General features: G+C 44.1%; 2 protein-coding genes across 12 annotated transcripts in view; one reads left to right on the top strand and one right to left on the bottom strand.

The window, feature by feature from the left end:
- Positions 1–5,882, bottom strand: part of STRADB (STE20 related adaptor beta) — a 33,716-nt gene extending 27,834 nt beyond the window's left edge. The window contains exons 1-2 of one of the 4 annotated variants that reach the window (XM_038422381.2): positions 5,630–5,777; positions 1,838–1,935 (exon numbers count right to left, since the gene is read on the bottom strand). The gene's annotated coding sequence lies outside the window, so the exon portion shown is untranslated. Of the gene's footprint in view, positions 1–1,837; positions 1,936–5,596 lie in introns of all 4 variants that reach the window. The other 3 variants (XM_038422380.2, XM_038422383.2, XM_038422382.2) reach the window with 3 other exon arrangements.
- Positions 5,360–22,592, top strand: part of TRAK2 (trafficking kinesin protein 2) — a 72,751-nt gene continuing 55,518 nt past the window's right edge. For 2 of the 8 annotated variants that reach the window (XM_043505590.1, XM_043505584.1), the window contains exon 1: positions 5,360–5,423. Coding sequence is in view for 2 of the 8 variants with exons in the window: in XM_043505591.1 (XP_043361526.1) it covers positions 5,948–6,089 (142 nt within the window). In the remaining 6 variants the exon portion in view is untranslated. Of the gene's footprint in view, positions 5,424–5,904; positions 6,090–8,466; positions 8,553–22,592 lie in introns of those variants that run through there. The other 6 variants (XM_043505582.1, XM_043505591.1, XM_043505585.1 and 3 more) reach the window with 6 other exon arrangements.

Genomic DNA, 22,592 nt, shown 5'->3' with positions numbered 1-22,592 from the left:
CATTTGGAATCAAGCATGAGGGAGCACATCTTTGACATATCCCCATTCTGACTACTATGATCCTAATTTTGTTCCTTGCTCCAAGCTCAAGAGCCACTCCTCCTTCTGCCCCAGTTTTTTAGGATGGTGTTTCTGCTGTAGTTTGTCTTACTTTGATCAACCCCTTGCTCTGATATTTATACATTCTATCCTTGACCTTAAGAACAAATGAATGGCCATACTGAGTCAGACCAATGGTCCTTCTAGCCCAGTATCCTGTCTTGCAACAATGGCCAGTGCCAGATGCTTCAGAGGGAATGAACAGAACAGGGCAATTATAAAATGATCTATCCCGTCATCCAGTCAGAGGTTTAGGGACACCCAGAACATGTGGTTGCATCCCTGACCATCTTGGCTAATAGCCATTGATGGCATAGGTGCCAGTTTCCTATGGGCCCAGGGGGTGCTCAGCCCCCCCCCCATCCCTTCCAGCCTCTATGTCAGGCCGCAGCCCACCGCTTCTCCCAAGGCCTCACTCCTTCCCACCCAGTTCCGCTCCCAGACCATGCCCTGTCCTCTCTCTCTCTTCCTGTATCTCCTGCATGCTGCGAAACAGCTGATCAAGGTATGCAGGAGATGCTGGGAGGGAGGAGGAGGAGTTGATCAGCTGGGCAGCTGATGGGCAGGAGTGGAAGGAAAGGAGCGGAGCTGCCTGCCAGTGGGTGCTAAGCACCTGCTAACTTTTTTATGTGGGTGCTCCAGGGTTGGAGCACCCATGGAGTTGGTGCCTGTGATTGATAGACCTATCCTCCATGAACTTATCTAATTCTTTTTTGAACTCAGTTATACTTTTGGCCTTCGCAACATCAGCCAGCAACAAGTTCCACTGATCAGCTGGGTGTTGTGCGAAGAAGTACATCCTTATGTTTGTTGTAACATACTGCTGCCTGTTAATTTCATTGGCTGACCCCAGGTTCTTGTGTTATATGAAGGATAAGTAACACTTCCCTATTCACTTTCACCACACCAGTCATGATTGTATAGACCTCATATGGCCTTTGTTGTCTCTTTTCAAAGCTGAACAGTCCCCCTCTTTTTAATCTCTCCTCACATGTAAGCTGTTCCAGACCTTTAATCGTTTTTGTTGTTCTTCTCTGTACTTTTTTCAATTCTAATATATCTTTTCTGAGATGGGGCAACTGGAACTGCACACCATATTCAAGGTGTGGGTGTATTATAGATTTATTTAGTGGTATTATGATATTTTCTGTCTTATTATCTATCCCTTTCCTGTTAGCTCCTAACACTGTGTTAGTTTTTTTGACTCCTGCTCTACACTGACCAGATGTTTTCAGAGAACTATCCAGTGACTCCAAGATTTCTTTTTTGAGTGGTAACAGCTAGTTTAGACCCCATCATTTGTATATCAAGTGCAAAGTCATGGATATTGGAAAACAATCTCAACTAATCAACACTATTTCTTCTGCCATTTTGTTGCCTAGTCATCGGGTTTTGTGAGTTCCCTTTAACTCTTTGCAGTTTTTGTTCTCCTTGGTTGTCAGGCTTGAAATAAAATTATATTACCGACATGATTGTTTTAATCATATACAGGAATAACCCTTAGCAAAGCAACCCACCATTAGTAAAAGTTTTGGAGGAACACAAAGTATAGCAGCTAACTACTCAGTTTATCAGGGTCTTTGTTTTTAAGGTACTTATATGGCCCCCATTACCATAATATCTGAGCACCTCACTATCTTTAATATCTTCATCCTCAACATCCTTGTGGATGTAGCTAAGTGCTATTATCCCATTTTATAAATGAGGAATGGAGGTAGAGAGAGACTAAGTGACTTACCCAAGGTCACACAATAAATCTGTGGCAGAGCAGGAAGTTGAATCCACATCTCCCAAGTGCCAGACCAGCATACTAAGCACTGGACCATCCTTCCTCTCCTAGTTGGGAAAAATATATGCTATTCTATTCTATCAGAAATAAACTCTGTGATTTTCAACATGAAACCACAAAAGGAGAATGAATTTGAGGAATAGTCATTAGGTCTTATCTTAATTGTTAAAGTAAGTTTATTACAGAGGTACAATAAAGGTACAAAGTTAATATGTCTGCCTATAATCCAAGTTTGCCAAGCAAGTAAAGCTATGTAAGAAATATCTTCCTATTAATTCTTTTGCACTTTTATAATTCTCAACATTTTCCTCTGTTTAGGAATACTTTGTGGATCATCACTATAGTCTATATTTCCAAATAGCAGTGGCAGAAGCGTCCTAAAATTGGGGGGGGCACGCACTGGCACCCAAACAGTGGCCATACACCCAACCCCTTCTCTCCACTCTCCGCCACACTGCCCGGTCTTCTCTGCCCCCTTCCCCTCCTTTGCTCATCCTTACAGCTGGTAAAAAGAGCATAGCCCTCCCACTTTTAAAAGTGATGGGGCCCTGGCTCCCCCCATTCTAGCACCCTGGTTCCAAATCTCTCATTTTATTTTTGTTTGCTAGCTAGCCTTTGTTCTTCTAAGCTTCCTCTAAACCTGTGGATTGTACAGGAGTGGTAAACAAATGGATTAACACACTTCTCCCAGGTTTCACACGCAGGAAGGGAGTGATGAAGTGATAGGAAAGTGACATCTCCATCTAAGAGGATGCCTTTGGGAAACCCAATACCTGTAAATGCTCTGAATGTGCACAGCCTATTGTAAACAATTATTACCACCAACCGTGGGCTATAGCTCATTGATTATTTTGCCATTTAGGATGATATCAACAGTCCCTCAGTTATATTATTTTGAGGGGTTTTGTTTTGTTTTTTAAATAAGAACCAAACCTGTAATGTGAAGTATCAGAGCATATGTAAGAGATCTACTCCCATGAAGCATCTTAAAAGAGGATCATCTTCCAGTTGCCATTGTTAAACCCCATTTATCAGTTTCCTCAGCAACAGTATCATTGACAGAGGACTGTACTTAGTCATCCTTGTGATTCGCATTAATGTTTCTTTTCAAAGTACACTGGGCCAAGTTTATACCCAATGAAACTCCACTGACTTGAATAAAATTACCCCCCTACTGAGTTAGAGATGCACTTTCTGGCAGGGCAACCTAAACTGAAATTCAGAGGGAGGATATAATTAGAGATATAGCATACTCCCAAATTTTAAAACACAAGCCACTTTTATTTTTGCTACTGCATCTTAATTCCAAACTTTAAAGCAGCTTAATTCCAAACTTTAAAGTTTGATACTGAGTGTAGGATGATTTTCTAGGCAACAGTGGGGAGGAAAACCCAAAACTTTTCTTTGGCCAAGCAAGCCAGGGGATTTCAAACTGATTGCTGCTTTGTTTCTGTTATCTTTGTCTATTTAAATTCACATGGTAAGATATTTTGACATAAGATGATTTATGAGAAATGTAAAATTGTTTTGCCGTCTACCCCCACCCTTCCACCTGGGAATGTCTATCTGCTGCTAGAAGGGAAAGCATTGATCTTTCCGTTTATGTCACAAACTTCTGGCTTTCCTCCAGGCAACCTGAAGGAAACTTCCTCCTGAAGTTACCACGTACAGACTGAGTGTACACAAGTGCCTACAATGCATAGTTAAGTATAATAAAAAATAGACATAGGATTTAACTCAGCACTGTTTAGGGACTCCAGATGTGAGCAACAATAAACAAACAAACATTTAGAATTCCATGAATTATATACTTCAAGACTTTATTAAATTTAGCATGGCCAAATGGTGGAACAATTTGTGAAAGACAGCACTGCCAATATGCTTACAGGTTTCAGAGTAGCAGCCGTGTTAGTCTGTATTTGCAAAAAGAAAAGGAGTACTTGTGGCACCTTAGAGACTAACAAATTTATTAGAGCATAAGCTTTCGTGAGCATGAAGTGAGCTGTAGCTCACGAAAGCTTATGCTCTAATAAATTTGTTAGTCTCTAAGGTGCCACAAGTACTCCTTTTCTTTTTGCGAACATGCTTACAGAAACCCCTCCAAACCCAGTAACTAGGAAGTTTTTTATAAGCATATATGATACTCTCATTTTCTCTTGAGCTCAGCTAACCAAACTGTGAATGATGTAGCTGAAGTCTGGAAGAAAGACTGCCTTACCCATAAAACCCTGCATGGGAAATCTGGGTTTTAGTGTTAATTCTGTCACAGATTTCCTTTGGGATGTTAGGCAAGTCACTTGGGGCCTAATTCTCAAAGATGCTGACCTACCACCCACAACTTCTGCAACTTCAGCTCACATTGTGGGTTCTTGGCACCTCTGAAAAGTAGGCCCCTAATTTCTCTGACTATACGCTAGGAGAGGTGGCAGCACTTTTGTAACCCACACACCTCCTGGATGTGGTGCTCTGTCAGGAGGTCATCTAGTCCAACCTTCTCAAAGTAGGACTAATCCCAACTAAATCATCCCAGCCAGGGCTTTGTCAAGCCAGGCCTTAAAAACCTGTAAGGATGGAGATTCCACCATCTTCCTAGGTAACCCATTCCAGTGCTTCACAACCCTCCTAGTGAAATAGTTTTTCCTAATATCCAACCTAGACCTCCCCCACTGCAACTTGAGACCTTTGCTCCTTGTTCTGTCATCTGCCACCACTGAGAACAGCCTCACTCCATCCTCTCTGGGACCCCCGTTCATGTAGTTGAAGATTGCTATCAAATCCCCCCTCACTTCTCTCTTCTGCAGACTAAATAAACCCAGTTCCCTCAACCTTTCCTCATAAGTCATGTGCCCCAGTCCCCTAATCATTTTTGTTGTCCTTCGCTGGACTCTCTCCAATTTGTCCACATCCTTTCTGTAGTGGGGGCCCAAAACTGGATGCAGTACTCCAGATGTGGCCTCATCAGTGCCAAATAAAGGGGAATAATCACTTCCCTTGATCTGCTGGCAATGCTTCTACTAATGCTGCCCAATACGCCGATAGCCTTCTTAGCAACAAAGGCACACTTCTGATTCATATCCAGCTTCTCGTCCACTGTAATCCCCAAGTCCATTTCTGCAGAACTGCCGCTTAGCCAGTTGGTCCCCAGCTGAAAAGGAAGGGCCTTTTCCTTCAACAGGGAGGAGGGACGAGGACACAACTTGCGCCTCAACTCCTTTATCCTTCTTCCCAGAGCCGCATGAGTCTTAGCTAAGAGTCAGATGGCTTTTAGCTCACGCAGTAGAGGCTCGGGCATTTAGCTCCAGAGGGCCCAGGTTTAATCCCGCCCACCAAGGACCAGGGTCTGTCGGTGTTACACTCGGGCCGAGGCAGTCTGCACAAGCGCTTGCACACGCCGCAGTGGGGACAGGGCTGTGTGTAGAGACCTGAGGGCGGGGCACCCAGCAGGGCCGGGAGCCCCTTCGAGCGCTCGCAGAGGGGAGGTCCGGGGTAGAGGCTGCGGGGAGGCAAAGGCGGGAGAGCGAGCCGTGCGAGCCCGGTACCGCCCGCTAACCAACCCCCACCACTGGGCCTGGCACAACCCCGCCCCAGCGGACCCAGCACCACCCGTCCCGCTGCTCCCCCGCCTCCCAGCCCCGGGACTCGGTCCTAGCCTCAGGACCGCACAGGCAGCCCCCGCCCGGCGTACAGCTCCCTCCTGGCCCCTCTCACCGCGTCCCCGGAGCTCCCTCCTTCTCCTCTCACCTCAGCGCGGCCGGGGCTGCGCTGAGCCCCCGGCGAGCACGGGGGAGCGAAAACCAGGGAGAGGCCCAGCAGCCCCTCCCTCGCTGCCAGTGTAACAGCCTCCCGGCTCGGGCCAACCCGCGGCCGCAGCCTCAGGCTTTGAGCTCCGCCCCCCGTCCCCGCCGAGTGCAGCACCGGACGGGGGCTCCCGGGCGAGACTACGAGCCCCAGGCTTCCACGCGGCCTCAAGTGCGCGCTGGGAGTCGTAGTCTCCATCGCGAGCCTCGCCCGTTGCATGCCGGGATCTGTAGGCCCCGGGCTGCGTTGGGTCGCTATGTTATGACGCAGTGCAGCGGTCACCGCCTCCTCCCTTCCTGTCCGCGAGTCGCGACCCCTGAGCCTGGGGAGCTGCCGAGACGTTTGTTTAGCTCGCGGAGGCGGCCGGAAGCGCCGGCAAGGAGGGAACCCCGCCTCGGAGCGGGTAAGAGGGGCCCGGGGTGGTCAGCGCTCCCCATGGGTCCCCCGTTCACCGCGATCCCCGCCCCCTCCATCTCCCCAGTCCTCCCAAGCCCCTTCCTGACTCCCGTCCTCGGTCCCCTCCATCTCCGCCGCCCGTCCTCCAACCAACGGTCTCCTGAGCCCCACCCCTTCATCCTCCCGCCCCCTCCGGACTCCGGCCCTCCTCCTTCAGCCCCTTGGTCCGTCAGTCCCCTCCGCCTTCTCCCCCTCGTCCTTCCTTCAGTCCTCCGCGCCCTCCACCCCGCCGGTCCCCTCAAGCCTTCTACTGCGCCGCCCCCTGCCCCAGTCAGCTCCACCCCGCCTCCGGTCACCGCCATCCCCCCGGTATTTCAGCCCCTCTCCTGACCCCCACTCAGCTGCATCCCCAACTCCCCTGCACTCCACTCTAACCCCCACTTAGCTTCACTCTGTCCCCCTGTCACTTCAACCCCCCTCCTGAGCCCCGACCCTTTCACTCCACCCGAAACCCTAGTCCAGTCACCTCCATCCTCCGCATCCTTCATCCCGCCAATGGTCAGCTCCATTGCCCTGGTCCTTCAGCCCTTCTCCTGCCCTGTCAGCTCCACCCTCATCCCCCCCCTTCACTCCACCCCACCCCACCCCACCCTCAGTCACTTCCATCCTGCTGGTCCTTTATCCCCTCCCCTTCACCTCCAACCCAGTCACCTCCCTCTCCCTGGTCTTTCAGCCCCACCCCCTTTCACCCCAACCCCTAGTCATCTCCATCCCCACCTCCCACCCAGGCACTTTCATCCTCCTCGTCCCCCTTTATTCACCACCATCCTTGTTAACTTGAAACAATGGGCCTGTTTCCTTTCTGAGTGACACCCCCGGAATCCCCAGTTGTGTGACTGTGGGATAAATTCCTGCAGGCTCAAGGATGAATTTTCTCCAGCCATGCTATGGGAGCGATGATTGCTGGGACAGACATAGAACAGGGAGCAATAGCACTTCCTTCCCATTTGTGGAGGGGGGCAGGAGAGTTATACTAAATTGGAAAGAGCATTTTGTAAACCTCTTATTTTATAATGGTCTCAAGTAGGGCTTCCAAGAGATGTGTGTGTGGGAAGGAGTAGTTACTCTTTGGGTTTTTTAACACCCTTTCCTTTCCTCTGTTTATGGTTCAAAATGCAGATTGCTAACATATTAACCGATAAGTATGGCTAAGGTGCATTAATTAGTTAGAAAAATCTAACTAATGCAAATTAGTTATTATTTAGAAACTTTAACTAATGCAGCAATGTGGCCTCTTACTGTGGCTATACTGTCAAAGCCGATTCCGATTACAGATTCTTGGTAGATTTTTCTCAATAGAATGTTTTATTCTTGGTACTTGCTGAAAGAAGTTAATCAGGGGAAGTTTGCTTTATTTTACACTTCGTTTCAGAGGGAATACAACTGAGTAGCCTAGTGAGACTGAATCAGAAGGTCTGCATTTTGGTTCTCCTTCTGCTGTTGACTTGCTACATGACTTGGGGAAAATTATTGCTTACCCTCTGAGGCGGTGTCTACTCTATTATCATCCTTTTGTGGGGGGAAATTTTCCACTACCATTGGTGTAATTATAATGGTGTGTTTTGTAGGTAGGCAAGGTACCTACATTTTTATCACCATATAATATAATCCTGATCAGGATAGTACTAGATGATGCAGTGTAAAAATGCAAGTGTCCTATCTACACTAGGGCTCCCACTGTTGCTTCCACTTATTGGGAGATTTCCTAGAAAAGTGTAATGTGGGTCAAGGCTTTTAAATTCTGTTAGGTCAGTGGGAAGCAATGAAAACAGCTTCAAGTATGGTTGAGAGCTCCTTTTGTTTAGATTATCACCAGGTTCAGTTATCACTGGGATAATTATCCAGTTTTTATTCAGAATATCACCAGGGTGAATCATCTCTGGGTTTTGTGGTCTGCTACCATCAATTTTTTAAGTTCTCAGCCTTTTTTGGCTTTTTTACACACAACTTTACAAATTGCACCTAGACAGCAGCTTGAACATTCAGCTATTAGTTGTTACAAGCATTTCAGCCTCTAAAGTGTGGGTTTTGTTTTAATAAAAGAAAATTATATAAGAACCTATGGAAGTATTCTCTGCCATCATATATAATATGTATATTAAGAATGCTCAAATTACTGTAATAGTTTCAGTCAAATGTTATACTTCATTGTAAATTTTAGTGGTAGCTGCAGACATGACAGATGGCATGACTTTAAGCTCCTAATCAATGAGTTCATTCATGCATTCAGAGTGCCTTTTAATCATATTATGATTAGATGTTACATATTTACTGTTAGAATTTAAAACAGCTTTATTTTCTGTTGTGGCTCTGCTTGTGTGCAGATCTGGTGCAAAAGAGATTTAAACTTCACTAAGTTTTGCAAGTCTTGTTCACTGCAAAGTTGTGTTCCGGCATTAACAGTGATACTGTAAGAATTTCTATTAGAAACCTGATTTTCAGGAATTACCTGGTCTGTTTCAAATTATACTTTGTTAAAATTACACTTTGAATGCAACTTTTAATCTTTTCTCAATTATATGGAGTCAAATACACATTGTTCTTTGTCTTGGTTTCGGAAGTTATTTTGACCAATTCTGACAAGAGGGTTTTTCATAGAAAACCTGTGTGTTACTGAATGACTTGTGGTACTTTGGATGGAAAAAAAACACCCTTTGAAAATACCCTGAATTTGATTACCTTCAGAAATGCTGCAAAACCATTTGTGGGGTAAAGTTAAGGGTATGTTACTGGCAGTAAATTAGGGGTGAATGGATTTTATTTATTTATTTATTTATTTATTGTTTCCCACTTTTATCCTAGGCACCCTGGTAATACAAATAATAATTTATCTCAGCCAGTAGATTATTATTTATCTTTATTTATCTAAGGCTAATTGTTGGCAGAGTTAACTTACTTGTATATTTAGTGTTGTAAATCTAATTATTATCATGATGCTTTTATATGGGCATTATTTTTTTTTTTAAGTTGAATCTAAAAAAAATGTATATTTGAAGTAGCTTCTCTTGTTGCAATATTCTATAAAGAGGTATTTTCAATTTACCCATCTCATAAGCATGTTGTGAATATTGGTCAATGTTCATAACCCATTTTGAAATCCTCAGATGAAAGGTGCTATATAAAGAGCAATTTGCATTTTATTTATGGATTCACATCTACAGATCCTGTTCTAGAAACAAAATTCTTAAACTTTTGTTTCTACATAAAGCCTTCAACTTTCTGTACTTTGGGTTAAATTGAACCATTCGAGTGTCAGTAACTCTTTATTAAGGATCATTACCACTGGCTCTACACAGAATGAACCAGATAATACAATTTGAGGCTACTTGATTTTTTATTTTTTCCCTCCAGTCCCGTTGCTACCAGTAGCTGATGTCACCCAGTTACAAATGAAATATTGTTAATACTATTCAGGCCTCTGAATAACATTACAAAACAAACAGAAACTTGTTTGTTGGAAAATATACTCTGTGTTTTAGGGGAGTTGTGGGGAGTGAGCAGTAAAGCTAGTGACTGGTCGTGTTACTGTTTTTTCTGAAACACATCATTAAACATAATTTATAATTAGCTTGTCTCCTTCCCCTCCTCCCCCCATTCTTTTTATACCCACGTCAACACTGTCTTGGCTCTTGGATTTCTGTGTTTCCTTGAATAGAGATATAGTGACATGTGAGTAGTTCACTTATATTGGTCATGGATCAATGTAATTTGTTCTTGTAAATTATGGCAGGGATGCTAGAACATTGAATAGGTGCCTGTTCATATAAATATATTTCATATTTACTTCAATTTATTATTAATCTAGTTCCCATTGCTTGACATATTGATTCCCCTGCATGTGGTGATGCTGTCATAAACTAGGCTACACAGATATAAAAATATTATCTAATCTCTATTAGGTATTTCTAAGGCCTTGGCTTTATATGACTAAAGTTCTTATGCAGCACAGCTTTTTGTGACAGTGATTTGCTTCCATAAGAGAGGATCTTTGGGAGAGGAATAGCCTTTCTGCTGTGTCCTGTCTCTGTAGGAAGCATAGGTATATGTGATTCACTGACAGGTGTTGTTCTAAGAAATTACAAAACAGCATTTACACAGAGATGATTAAGGAACTGACAGCAAAACCTTTACAGAACTGACAGCAAAACCTTTCTATAACTTAAAATGTTGGCTATACTCATTTTGGGGCTGGTGACTCAATAATAGACCAAGAGCAAAGTTAATATTTATTGGAGCATTTTAATAGGGCAAAATTAGTTTTAAAATATTGCAGAATTTGTTTATTTTTGAGTGTTGAACTAAAATTCTCAAACAATTTAAAACATCACATTTTGGAATTTCTGAAGACCTCTACAAATATAGTGATGTATATAGAGATGTATTAAACAAATATATAAAAACAATAATGGCATCAGATGAAAGTAACTTAGCTACTGCTTCTGATTTGAAGAAAGAAATGTTACTTGCTTTGTTTACAATCTTGATGTAGTGCACTGTTTCAGGTATATTAAGAAACCAATCTCTTGACTGATAAGTATTTCCATATTGTCTGTTTTACTAGCTATGTGTCAGTGACCCTAAATGCTCAACAAAACTGAATACAACATGCTCATTTTAAGTGTTGCACAGTGAAACAAACTTATACAGTAAGACTCTTAATATTGTAAGAATATTTTATCCTAAAGATCTTTATGTAAAGACAGTGATATAACATATTGATGAAAACTGTTGATAATAATACATAGCATTTAGGTTACTGTTTTTGGAAAACCAATCTCTTGCTTGTGTCTTCCAAGAATAAAAGGAAACAGCTGCTTATATTATTCCATGATTTCCCACTAGTCATTGCTAAAATATTCATTTTCTGCCACAAATTCAGTCAGAGTACTCAAGTCCATTTCTAAGAAATGACATACCCTGTTTGTAGCAAAGGGACATCGACACCATTTGCTGACTTTCCCTGGAGCCACCCAGTCCTAACTCAGACATATACCTAAGGACTTTTTGTCTCCCAAAGAGTCAGGAATTTATAACTGAGACATCAGAATTTCATTGCAGTCTTTCCCTGCTACATTCCCTAGCCAAAGTATTGGTTTCATGAAATTCTCTTGTACTCTGAAATAAAGGTCCAGACCTCACTGGATGCTTTTAATGAAAGAAGAAGGAAAAGGAAACCCACACTGCCAAAATGGTGATATATCTGTTATTAATGTTGTGTATGTGCAGAAAAGATTTGGGAACTAATAATCATGACATGGATACTTTGCAGAAGTTGTTGTAGATGGGTGTAAAATAAGAACTGTTAGTTTTGCTATGGTTTTGTACAGAAACTCTGCTTTCTCCTGTTTTAAATACTGTGGTTCAGTTACCTGAGCACGTTGCCTTTTTCAGTGTGTTTGCCCTGTATTTTTGCTGTATTGTCATTGTAGCATGTGAAGAGAGTCAAATTATTTGATTTAAATATCTGAAATGTCTTTGCTTTAAGTAAAAATTCTTAGATAAAAGTTAGCTAAATTAATTTGCTAGAACCTACCAATTTAATTTACTAAATCTGTTTTCATTACAAAACTTTCAAGCTGTCATGGATGTCATGCTGTCTGGAGTGGCTCATGACTGTGAGAGCCTACCTGAGGGCAGATTGTCAAAAACAGGGTGGACACCCCAAATCGGTGATCTGTTCTATAATTAGTTTTCACCAAGTCAGTAACAAATGAGAACTCCTAGATCACTGTAACAGTCTTAACATGAAGAAAAGGAGTACTTGTGGCACCTTAGAGATTAACAAATTTATTAGAGCATAAGCTTTCGTGAGCTACAGCTCACTTCATCGGATGCATCCGATGAAGTGAGCTGTAGCTCACGAAAGCTTATGCTCTAATAAATTTTAGTCTCTAAGGTGCCACAAGTACTCCTTTTCTTTTTGCGAATACAGACTAACACGGCTGCTACTCTGAAACCAGTCTTAACATGGAGGTCCAGAGAGTCCCCTTAGACTCTCTAGCCTATCTTGCCACCCAGACAAATTGGACTTCATGATAAATGCTCACATAAACCAAAAATCACTCCACATTCAGATTGCTGCTAATCTCAAGACACGAGTCACTTACCCCAGATCAACTGGTGCCCTAGATTTTACACCAAAGACCATGCCTGCAGCTAATCCTGTAACAAACCATCCAAAGGTTTATTAACTAGGAAAAAGGAATGAGAGTTATTTACAGGTTAAAGCAAGCAAACATCTACACACAAATTGTTGCCATCTAAATCCTAAGAGTGATAGAGTTGTAGTGATCTGTCAATTCAAAGTGTGTTTCAGGGCAAACTAGGGATCTCTTCTCCAATTTAGAATCTCTGGCCCTTCAGACCAGCCAAAAAGATGGAAAATTTTCACATCCTTCTGCACATACTCCTCCATGGGTGTGATAGAGCCATTAATCAATCCTTTGTATTGCAATGGTCTTTTGTGGCCCATTTGATTTTGATAGCCCTTCTGGATGAGCAGTGGGAATGAATCCAGTGCCTGAGTTCACAAGTTTAGAACAAACATTTTCAAAGGTATAAAGCATAACTTACATATTTTCTTAATACATTCTTATAAGACCAATATTTAGTTTTGCTCAAAATAACATAAGTGACCTGTTCTGGTCTCCAGCTCTGAGTGCTTAACTAATGCCTGCAGCCTAGTCAAGAGCTAGCATCTGGCCTGCCAGCATCACAATGGGTATTAATGACTGTCATTAAACTAATTATTCTTGAAATGGTGGCACTTGGGAGACGTATACATATGGTTATGTTTCGTTCCCAGTTGCTTTACATTTAAATGCAGAAAACCGGTCGTCTTGGATTCAGTGTGTAAGGCAGGGGCAGGCAAACTTTTTGGCCTGAGGGCCACATCGGGTTTCCAAAATTGTATGGAGGGCCGGTTAGGGGAGGCTGTCTCCCCGCAAACAGCCAGGCATGGCCCGGGCCCTGACTCCTATCCAACCCTCCCCTCCCCGCTTCTCACCCCCTGACAGCCCCCCCTGGGAGCCCTAGCCCATCCACTGCTCCCTGTCCTATGACCACCCGCGGACCCTCCACCCCTCACTGCCTCCTGCCACCCCATCCAACCCCCCACCATCCTTCCTGACTGCCCCCCACCCTGGGACCTCTGCCCCATCCAACTCCCCTGTTCCCTGCCCTCTGACCACCCCGACCCCTATCCACACCCCCGACCACCACCCTGAACTACCCTACCCTCTGTCCAACCCCACGCTGCTCCCTGACCCCTTACTGTGCTGCCTGGAGCACCAGTGGCTGGCAGCGCTACAGCCACGCCACCCAGAGCACTGGGTCAGGCCACAGCTCTGCAACTGCGCTGCCCGGCTGCCCAGAGCATTGAGCCGGCAGCACGGCACGCTGAGGCTGTGTGGGAGGAGGGACAGCAGGGGAGGGGCCGAGGGCTATCCTCCCAGACCAGGAGCTCAGGGGCCGGGCAGGAGGCGCCCGCAGGCCAGATATGGCCTGCGGGCCATAGTTTGCCCACCTCTGGTGTAAGGGCTTGTTTGCACTGGGAAAATGGTCAGATTAACCATTGCAGAATAAGCTATTCTGCACTAGCTCCCATATGAAGACTCTATTCTGGAATAAATGTGAGTTTTATTGTGGGTACATCTGAGGTAGAGGAATTATTTTGGAATAAAATCACTTTTATTCCAGAGTAAAGTATTCACACAGGCAACTGTTGTGGAATAGTTTATTCTGAAATAGCTATTCTGGTCAGCTTTCCTGTGTAGCCAAGCCCCTAATCATGTCTAATGGTTTTAAGTCTTTGAAATGTTCTGCAATTAGATGTAGTCTTGCAGAGTTATTCAGCTGGGACAAGTGAACAGCCTGAGTTGTTTGTCACTGCCTGTATTTCCTTTCATGAGTCAGAACGTGTGATTATTGTAACATACTGATTTCATATCTTTTCATTTGGATAAATCACTTTTCAAACAGAATTTAAAAAAAACAATCCTTTCAGGTATGTAAATTAATTTACAGCTTAATCTGGATGGCTAAAAGTAACCTATTTGTGGGATTCTCACCAGGTGGTCGTAGTCTCATTCCTTGTATATACTTTTTGAGTATGTATGGAAGAGAGATGCAAGTAATGTATTTGTTTGAAGAATGTAAAATTTGTAGCTTCAGGGCTAATGTTTACCATTCCATTGATCAAATTAATTAGTCTATCAGGGCAGGTCTACACTTAAAACACTGCGGTGGTGCCAGTGTATCACTTCAGAGAAGACCCTACTATGCTCACGTGAGAGCTTCTCCCATTAGCACAGTTAATCCATCTCCACGAGAGGCAGTAGCTACGTCGACGGGAGAAGCTCTCTCATCGACATAGTGCTGTCTACAGCAGGGTTAGTGTGATATAACGAAATTGCTCAGGGGTGTGGATTTTTCACACCCCTGAGTGGCATAGTTATGCCGATGTAAGTTTATAGGGTAGACTAGGCCTCAGTCTATCATGAAATGTAGCTGATGTAGCCATCACCTTCAGCCCCCAACTAAAACCTCTCCAACGCATCATCAAGGATCTACAACCTATCGTGAAGGATGACCCATCACTCTCACAGATCTTGGGAGATAGGCCAGTCCTTGCTTACAGACAGCCCCCTACCTGATGCAAATACTCACCAGCAACCACACAACAGAACCATTAACCCAGGAACCTATCCTTGCAACAAAGCCCATTGCCAACTGTGTCCACATCTATTCAGGGGACACCATCATAGGGCATAATCACATCAGCCACACTGTCAGAGGCTCGTTCACCTGCGCATCTACCAATGTGATATATGCCAGTAATGCCCCTCTGCCATATACATTGGTCAAACTGGACAGTCTCTACATAAAAGAATAAATGGACACAAATCAGACGTCAAGAATTATAACATTCAAAAACCAGTCGGAGAACACTTCAATCTCTGTGGTCACTCGATTACAGACCTAAAAGTGGCAATTCTTCAACAAAAAAACTTCAGAAACAGACTCCAGTGAGAGATTGCTGAATTGGAATTAATGTGCAAACTGGATACAATTAACTTAGGCTTGAATAAAGACTGGGAGTGGATGTGTCATTACACAAAGTAAAACTATTTCTTCATGTTTATTCCCCCCCACACACACACACACACACACACACTGTTCCTCAGACATTCTTGTCAACTGCTGGAAATGGCCCACCTTGATTATCACTACAAAAGGTCCCCCCCCTCCCCCCCGCCGCTCTCCTGCTGGTAATAGCTCACCTTAAGTGATCACTCGTTACAGTGTGTATGGTAACACCCATTGTTTCATGTTCTCTGTGTATATAAATCTCCCCACTGTATTTTCCACTGAATGCATCCAATGAAGTGAGCTGTAGCTTACAAAAGCTTATGCTCAAATAAATGTGTTAGTCTCTAAGGTGCCACAAGTCCTCCTTTTCTTTTAGCTGATGTAGTGTAATCTTAAATAGTTTTTGTTAGAATAGGTTCCTATAAAGCACTCTACCTTTTTCCATTTAAGCGCTGTAAAAACACTTCCCCATAAAACACCCAAGGGAGGAAGGTAAGTGCTATTTCCATTTTCAAGATAGGAAAATGGAGTTATGGAGGTTACATGACTTGCCTAAAGTCACACAGTGAATAGGTAAATAACTGGCATGTACTTGGGAGTCCTGGTCCCTAGCCTGAGCTGAGTCTACTAGTTCCTATCACTTCTCAAAAAAGAAAATGTAGCCTTGTTCGACACCAATAAGATTGTTTATGTTGGTTAGTATTGTGGGTATTCTAATATTATGGAAAATTTAGCAACACACTGGACTTGAGAAGTCTTATCCTCCTAATTGTGAAGCAGAATGTGGAACTTGTAGGTTCTTGGCACCTCAGATCTGGCACTCTGAAGATTTTCACCTATCATTCTCTTAGCTCTTGCTGAAGATAATTTAATTTTCTGTTACATATAATATATTAAGTAAAAATGTGGCAATGTGTACATATAAAAGCACATATTAAGAATGACTATATAGCAAAAAGTAGTTTTGCCACTTAGGGAGCGGGGAGAGATAGATACACCTGTCTCAACTCTAAAAAGAACCCAAGTTAAGAGAATGGGACATGGCAATCTTCACTACTAGCCTAGCCCACTGAGCAGGATCCTAGGACTCTTCTCTGTCTCCCTCTCCCCTATTTTAAATGTGCTTTTTTCCACCCCATTGTAGGAGTCTTCTTCCTGGAAATGCTTTCCTGCTTTCCCTCTTTCTCCCTGTCCCTTTCTTATGCCATCCACTAGAGTTTATGTGTACAGGCTACCAGCACTGCTGATGATGAAAAAAATCTGTTTTTTCCCCATAACTATCTCAGTTGTGGGGTGGCACTTCTGAATGATTAACCATTAAGTTCTTCACATAATAAGCAACTTCCTCACTTTCAGATTTTAGAGTTTAATGTTAGGCTGCTTTTTGGAGACATGGATTTTCATCTGTTTTGGGAAAAGGCACCTCTGCATTAAGTAAAATAGATTTCCAGCATTCCATAGAGGAGCACAGTGTCTGAAAGTAACCTTGATATTGATCAGACAATTAAATATTTAATGTGATAAGCAGAGCTGGTGTCCAAATATCTGGTTTTCTCTGGTAGACAGTTCTTGATTCCTCATCTTATGCTAAATAGAATTTGTGTGTTTGCTTTCCACATCTGAATGCCAGTCACATGAACGTTTTGACAGTGACTCACGTGGCTGCAATTGATATGAGACCAGGAGCCATTTCAAGAGCTTTCAAGATCTAAAAAACTAATGTGTTCATTATATGCAAATAGCCTTTATTGTCCGTGTCAGCCACTTTAACAAGGTCACAATTCTAATTGTAGTAGTAATAGATTAAGTGAATGTTAAAGACTTAGTGACACGGATTCACTTGTTTTATTATTCATTAACATTTAAGTTATTTATTTGTGTTTCCAGGATTCAATAATTCTGCTTAGTTGGTTTCTATTTGAAAAATCAATGTAATGTCATTACAGCCTCTCTTCTGCTTCCTCTTTGAAAATCATCTTGGTGCTAGTGTTGATTATTTGTTATGAAATATGAGACCATGTACCAGGGCACTCTGCCAAGTTAGGCTTCCTAAATACTTGTGAGAAGTTTGATTCCTATCTTTTACTTGAGAATAGAGTGAAAATAGAGCTATGGAAGTGAGGTTTTTACCCACGAAAGCTTATGCTCAAATAAATCTGTTAGTCTTTAAGGTGCCACTGGACTTCTTGTTGGTTAAAGAATTACTAGGGCATTCATGGATACAGTTTTGTCTTGGTATGCAGGAAATTAGATGCAACTCCCTTCATTTACCTAATGCATCATACTGTTGAGCCCGATGATTTAGCCAGCTTTCTATCCACCTAATAGTCCATTCATTGAATCCATACTTGCTGTCAAGAATACTGTGGGAGACTGTATCCAAAGCTTTGCTAAAGTCAAGGTATATTATGTCCACCACTTTCCCCATATCCACAGAGCCAGTTATCTCATCATAGAATGCAATCAGGTTGGTCAGGCATTGCTCTTGGTGAATCTGTGTTAACTGTTCCTGATCACCTTCCTCTCCTCTAACTGCTGCAAAATGGATTCCTTGAGGACCTGCTCCATGATTTTTCCAGGGACTGAAGTGAGGCTGACCACTCTGTAGTTTCCCGGATTCTCCTTCTTCCCTTTTTTTAAAAATGAGCACTATATTTGCCTTTTTCCAATTGTACGGGACCTCCCCCGATCACTACAAGTTTTCAGAGATAATGGCTAATGGCTCTGCAATCACATCAGCCAACTCCCTCAGGGCCCTTGGATGCATTGCATCCGGCCCTATGGATTTGTGCATGTCCAGCTTTTCTAAATTGTCCTTAACCAGTTTTTCACCATTGAGGGCTGCTCCGCTCCTCCCTATACTGTGCTGCCCAGTGCAGTAGTCTGGAAGCTGACCTTGTCTGTGAAGACCGAGCCAAAAAGGGTCCTGGAAGGCCAATATTTTAGCCCTAAAATATTAAAAGCCCTTTTTCCTACAAGCTGAGAAGGGGTTACCTCAGGTCAGTTAGGGACACCTGAATACAGTTAAGGGCTGCCTGAGACCTTTAAAATCCCATCCTCTGGGGTTAGAGAGATACTGCTGTCAGACTAATGGCAATGGAGAAATAAACTTCTCCAGGATGAGAGGCTGTGCTCCTTCCCACAGGGGAAACATCCAAACCTGAGTGTCTGCTAGGGGAAGGACTGACACCGATGGGGCAAACAACAGGACGATACCCTGGCCCAGCGAGGAGGCAGGGAAAGGTATACTGCTTTGGTTTTGAGTCTGTGAGACTGTTTCCTTTTTGTTTGGAGGATCAACCCTTAGGCCAACCCTGAGCCCTACCCTGAAAATACGGCCAAAGGAACACAAAAGGGGGAAGGCTAATACTGCCCAGAGTGGGGCTGATTTACCCTAGGCCCACCACCATCAGGGGGGAGTGCTAAGTCTGGTAAGACGAAGGAGGTGCATTGCCACACCATGTATACTTCCTTGGTGACATGCCCTCCTTCCATTTCCTGTATGTATCCCTTTTGGTTTTTAGATAGCTAAAAAGCTCCTTGTGCAGCCACGGTGGCCTCCTTTGGCTGTTCTTATCTTTTCGCTGCTTTGGAATAGCTTGAGGCTCTAGTTTTACATCTTTTAGGAAAAAACAGCCTCCTTTGACCCTTTTTCCTTCTAAGTGGTGTTTCCATGGGACCTTGCCTACTATTTCCCTGAGTCGGTTGAAATCCATGTTTCTTAAGTCCAGTGTTCTTGATTTACTGTTCTCCTGTCCTCCTTTCTGTAGGATCTTGAATTTTGTAAGATCATGATTACTTCTTCACATGTTCCCAGCCACCTTCACGTTCACAACTAATTCATCCCTGTTGGTCAAAACGAGATCCAAAATGGGATGACCCTCTAGTTGTTTTCTCAACTTTCTGAATCAGAAAGCTGTCCCCTACATGTGCTGAGAATTTGCAGGACATATTATGTTTTTCTGCGATAGTCTTCCAACAAATAACAAGGAAGTTAATATCTTCCATTATTACTAGCTCCTGTGTTAGCTAATCTTGTTACTTACTTGTAGAATGACTTATCCACTTCCTCTTCCTGATTTGGTGGTCTATAATAGACCCTCCCTCCCCACATTATAAGATTGCTACTGTTCTTTTCCCTATTTATCCTCCCCCAGAGTCTCTCGTAAGTCCTTTCCTGAAGACCTTATTAGGCTTTTCAGCCTATCACTTAAGTCATGACATTGCTTAGGTGCTACAATGATAACTGCAGCTTTTTTTCCCTCTGGGAATAGTTTATTTTAATAAAGTTTCACATTTGTGTCTCAAATGTATGTATTCCACTGAAGTATAGCACACTGAGTACACACAGTGCTTTACAATGGACAGGATGCTTATCCAAGGATCTCAATCAAACTCTGAAAAATAAGATGCCTAGGATATTGGTAAGGCTGTGAGTCTGTCACCGAAGTCACGATTCCATGACTTTTCTGGGATCTCCATAACTTCTGCAGCAGCAGGTGAGGCTGAGCCCACAGCCAGTCACAACGGCTGCTGCTCAGAAAGCCCTGGGCAGCTGGCCCTAGGGGCTGCCAGTGCAGCAGTGGTTCTGGGTGCAGCCCTGGAGCAGCGGTGGAGCCCCGGGCTGCCCTCTCCCTCCCCGTGCCCCGGAGCAGTGGAGGCAAAACGCACATGCATGCACACAGCAGCGGCACCTTGTGGTCCCACCCCCCAGAGCAGCAGCAGTGCCCTGGCATCACCCCCGCCCCGCCCCCCAGAGCAGCTAAGATTTAGTCACAGATATTTATTGTACAAGTCATGTACAAGTCACAGGCTGTGCATTTTTGTTTATTGCCCGTGACCTGTCCATAACGTTTACTAAAAATACCCATGACTAAGGGTATGTCTACACTACGAAATTAGGTCAAATTTATAGAAGTCGGTTTTGTAGAAAGCGTTTTTATACAGTCAAGTGTGTGTGTCCCCACACAAATGCTCTAAGTGCATGTAGTCGGCGGACTGTGTCCACAGTACTGAGGCAACAGTTGACTTCCGGAGCTTTGCACTGTGGGTAGCTATCCCACAGTTCCCGCAGTCTCCACCACCCATTTGAATTCTGGGTAGAAATCCCAGTGCCTGATGGGGCTAAAACATTGTCGCGGGTGGTTCTGGGTACATATCGTCAGGCCCCTGTTCCCTCCCTCCCTCCATAAAAGCAAGGGCAAACAATCTTTTGCACCTTTTTTCTTGAGTTACCATGGCAAGCATGGAGCCCGCTCAGCTAATCGTCACCATATGTCTCCTGGATACTGGCGGACATGGTACTGCATTGCTAAACAGCAGTTTATTGCCTTTTGGCAGCAGACAGTGCAGTATGACTGGTAGCCGTCGTCGACGTAGTCCTGGGTGCTCTTTTAACCGGGCGCCTGGGCACACATGGGAGTGACTCAGCCAGGTCATTTGCCTCGTTTCATCTCATGGCGATTGAGTCCTACCGACAGTGCACTGTCTTTTAATTTGCAGCCAGCAGAAGACGATGGCCAGTAGTCATACTGCACCGTCTTCTGCCGAGCACCCAGGAGGTGACAATGGCTAGAGTTGTACTGCACAGTCTGCTGCCAGCATGATGTATAAAGATAGATGAAATGGCTCAAAACAAGAAATAAACCAGATTTGTTTTGTATTCATTTTCTCCTCCCTCCCTCTGTGAAATCGACAGCCTGCTAAACCCAGTTTTGAGTTCTATCATTGAGGTTTTGAGTTCTATCCTTGAGGTGGCCATTCAGTTTCTCGCAAAGCTACCTCCTTTGTTGATTTTAATTCCCTGTAAGCCAACCCTGTAAGCCATGTTGTCAGTCGCCCCTCCCTCCGTCAGGGCAACAGCAGACAATTGTTCCGCGCCTTTTTTCTGTGCAGACGCCATACCATGGCAAGCATGGAACCCACTCAGATCACTTTGGCAATTAGGAGCACATTAAACATCACACGCATTATCCAATAGTATATGCAGCACCAGAACCTGGCAAAGCAAAACCGGGTGAGTAGGCGACATCAGTGAGGTGACGACAGTGATGAGGACATGGACACAGACTTCTCTCAAAGCACGAGCTGTGCCAATGTGGGCATCATGGTGCTAATGGGGCAGGTTCATGCGGTGGAACGCCGATTCTGGGCTCGGGAAACAAGCACAGACTGGTGGGACCGCATAGTGTTGCAGGTCTGGGACAATTCCCAGTGGCTGCGAAACTTTCGCATGCGTAAGGAACTTTGGACTTGCTTTCCCCTGCCCTGAGGCGCAAGAATACCAAGATGAGAAAAGCCCTCACAGTTGAGAAGCGAGTGGCAATAGCCCTGTGGAAGCTTGCAACGCCAGACAGCTACCGGTCAGTCAGGAATCAATTTGGAGTGGGCAAATCTACTGTGGGAGCTGCTGTGATGCAAGTAGCCAACGCAATCAAAGATCTGCTGATATCAAGGGCAGTGACCCTGGGAAATGTGCAGGTTATAGTAGATGGCTTTGCTGCAATGGGATTCCCTAACTGTGGTGGGGCCATAGACGGAATCCATATCCCTATCTTGGCACCGGAGCACCAAGCCAGCGAGTACATAAACCGCAAGGGGTACTTTTCAATAGTGCTGCAAGCACTGGTGGATCACAAGGGATGTTTCACCAACATCAACGTGGGATGGCCGGGAAAGGTACATGACGTTCGCATCTTCAGAAACTCTGGTCTGTTTCAAAAGCTGCAGGAAGAGACTTTCTTCCCAGACCAGAAAATAACCATTGGGGATGTTGAAATGCCTATAGTTATCCTTGGGGACCCAGCCTACCCCTTAATGCCATGGCTCATGAAGCCATACATAGGCAGCCTGAAGAGTAGTCAGGAGCTGTTCAACTACAGGCTGAGCAAGTGCAGAATGGTGGTAGAATGTTCATTTGGACGTTTAAATGCACGCTGGCGCAGTTTACTGACTCGGTTAGACCTCAGCGAAACCACTATTCCCACTGTTATTACTGCTTGCTGTGCGCTCCACAATATCTGTGAAAGTAAGGGGGAGACATTTATGGCGGGGTGGGAGGTTGAGGAAAATCGCCTGGCTGCTGGTTACGCACAGCCAGACACCTGGGCAGTTAGAAGAGCACAGGAGGGTGCGGTGCGCATCAGAGAAGCTTTGAAAACCAGTTTCATGACTGGCCAGGCTACGGTGTGAAAGTTCTGTTTGTTTCTCCTTGATGAAATCCCCCGCCGCTTGGTTCACTCTACTTCCCTGCAAGCTAACCACCCTCCCCACCTCCCTTCGATCATCACTTGCAGAGGCAATAAAGTCATTGTTGCTTCACATTCATGCATTCTTTATTAATTCGTCACACAAATAGGGG

Source organism: Dermochelys coriacea, chromosome 11 (assembly GCF_009764565.3).
Source record: "Dermochelys coriacea isolate rDerCor1 chromosome 11, rDerCor1.pri.v4, whole genome shotgun sequence".
Lineage (NCBI taxonomy): Eukaryota > Metazoa > Chordata > Testudines > Dermochelyidae > Dermochelys > Dermochelys coriacea.
Note: the sequence above shows the minus strand (reverse complement) of the source record. Positions and strands in the feature narration are given on the sequence as shown.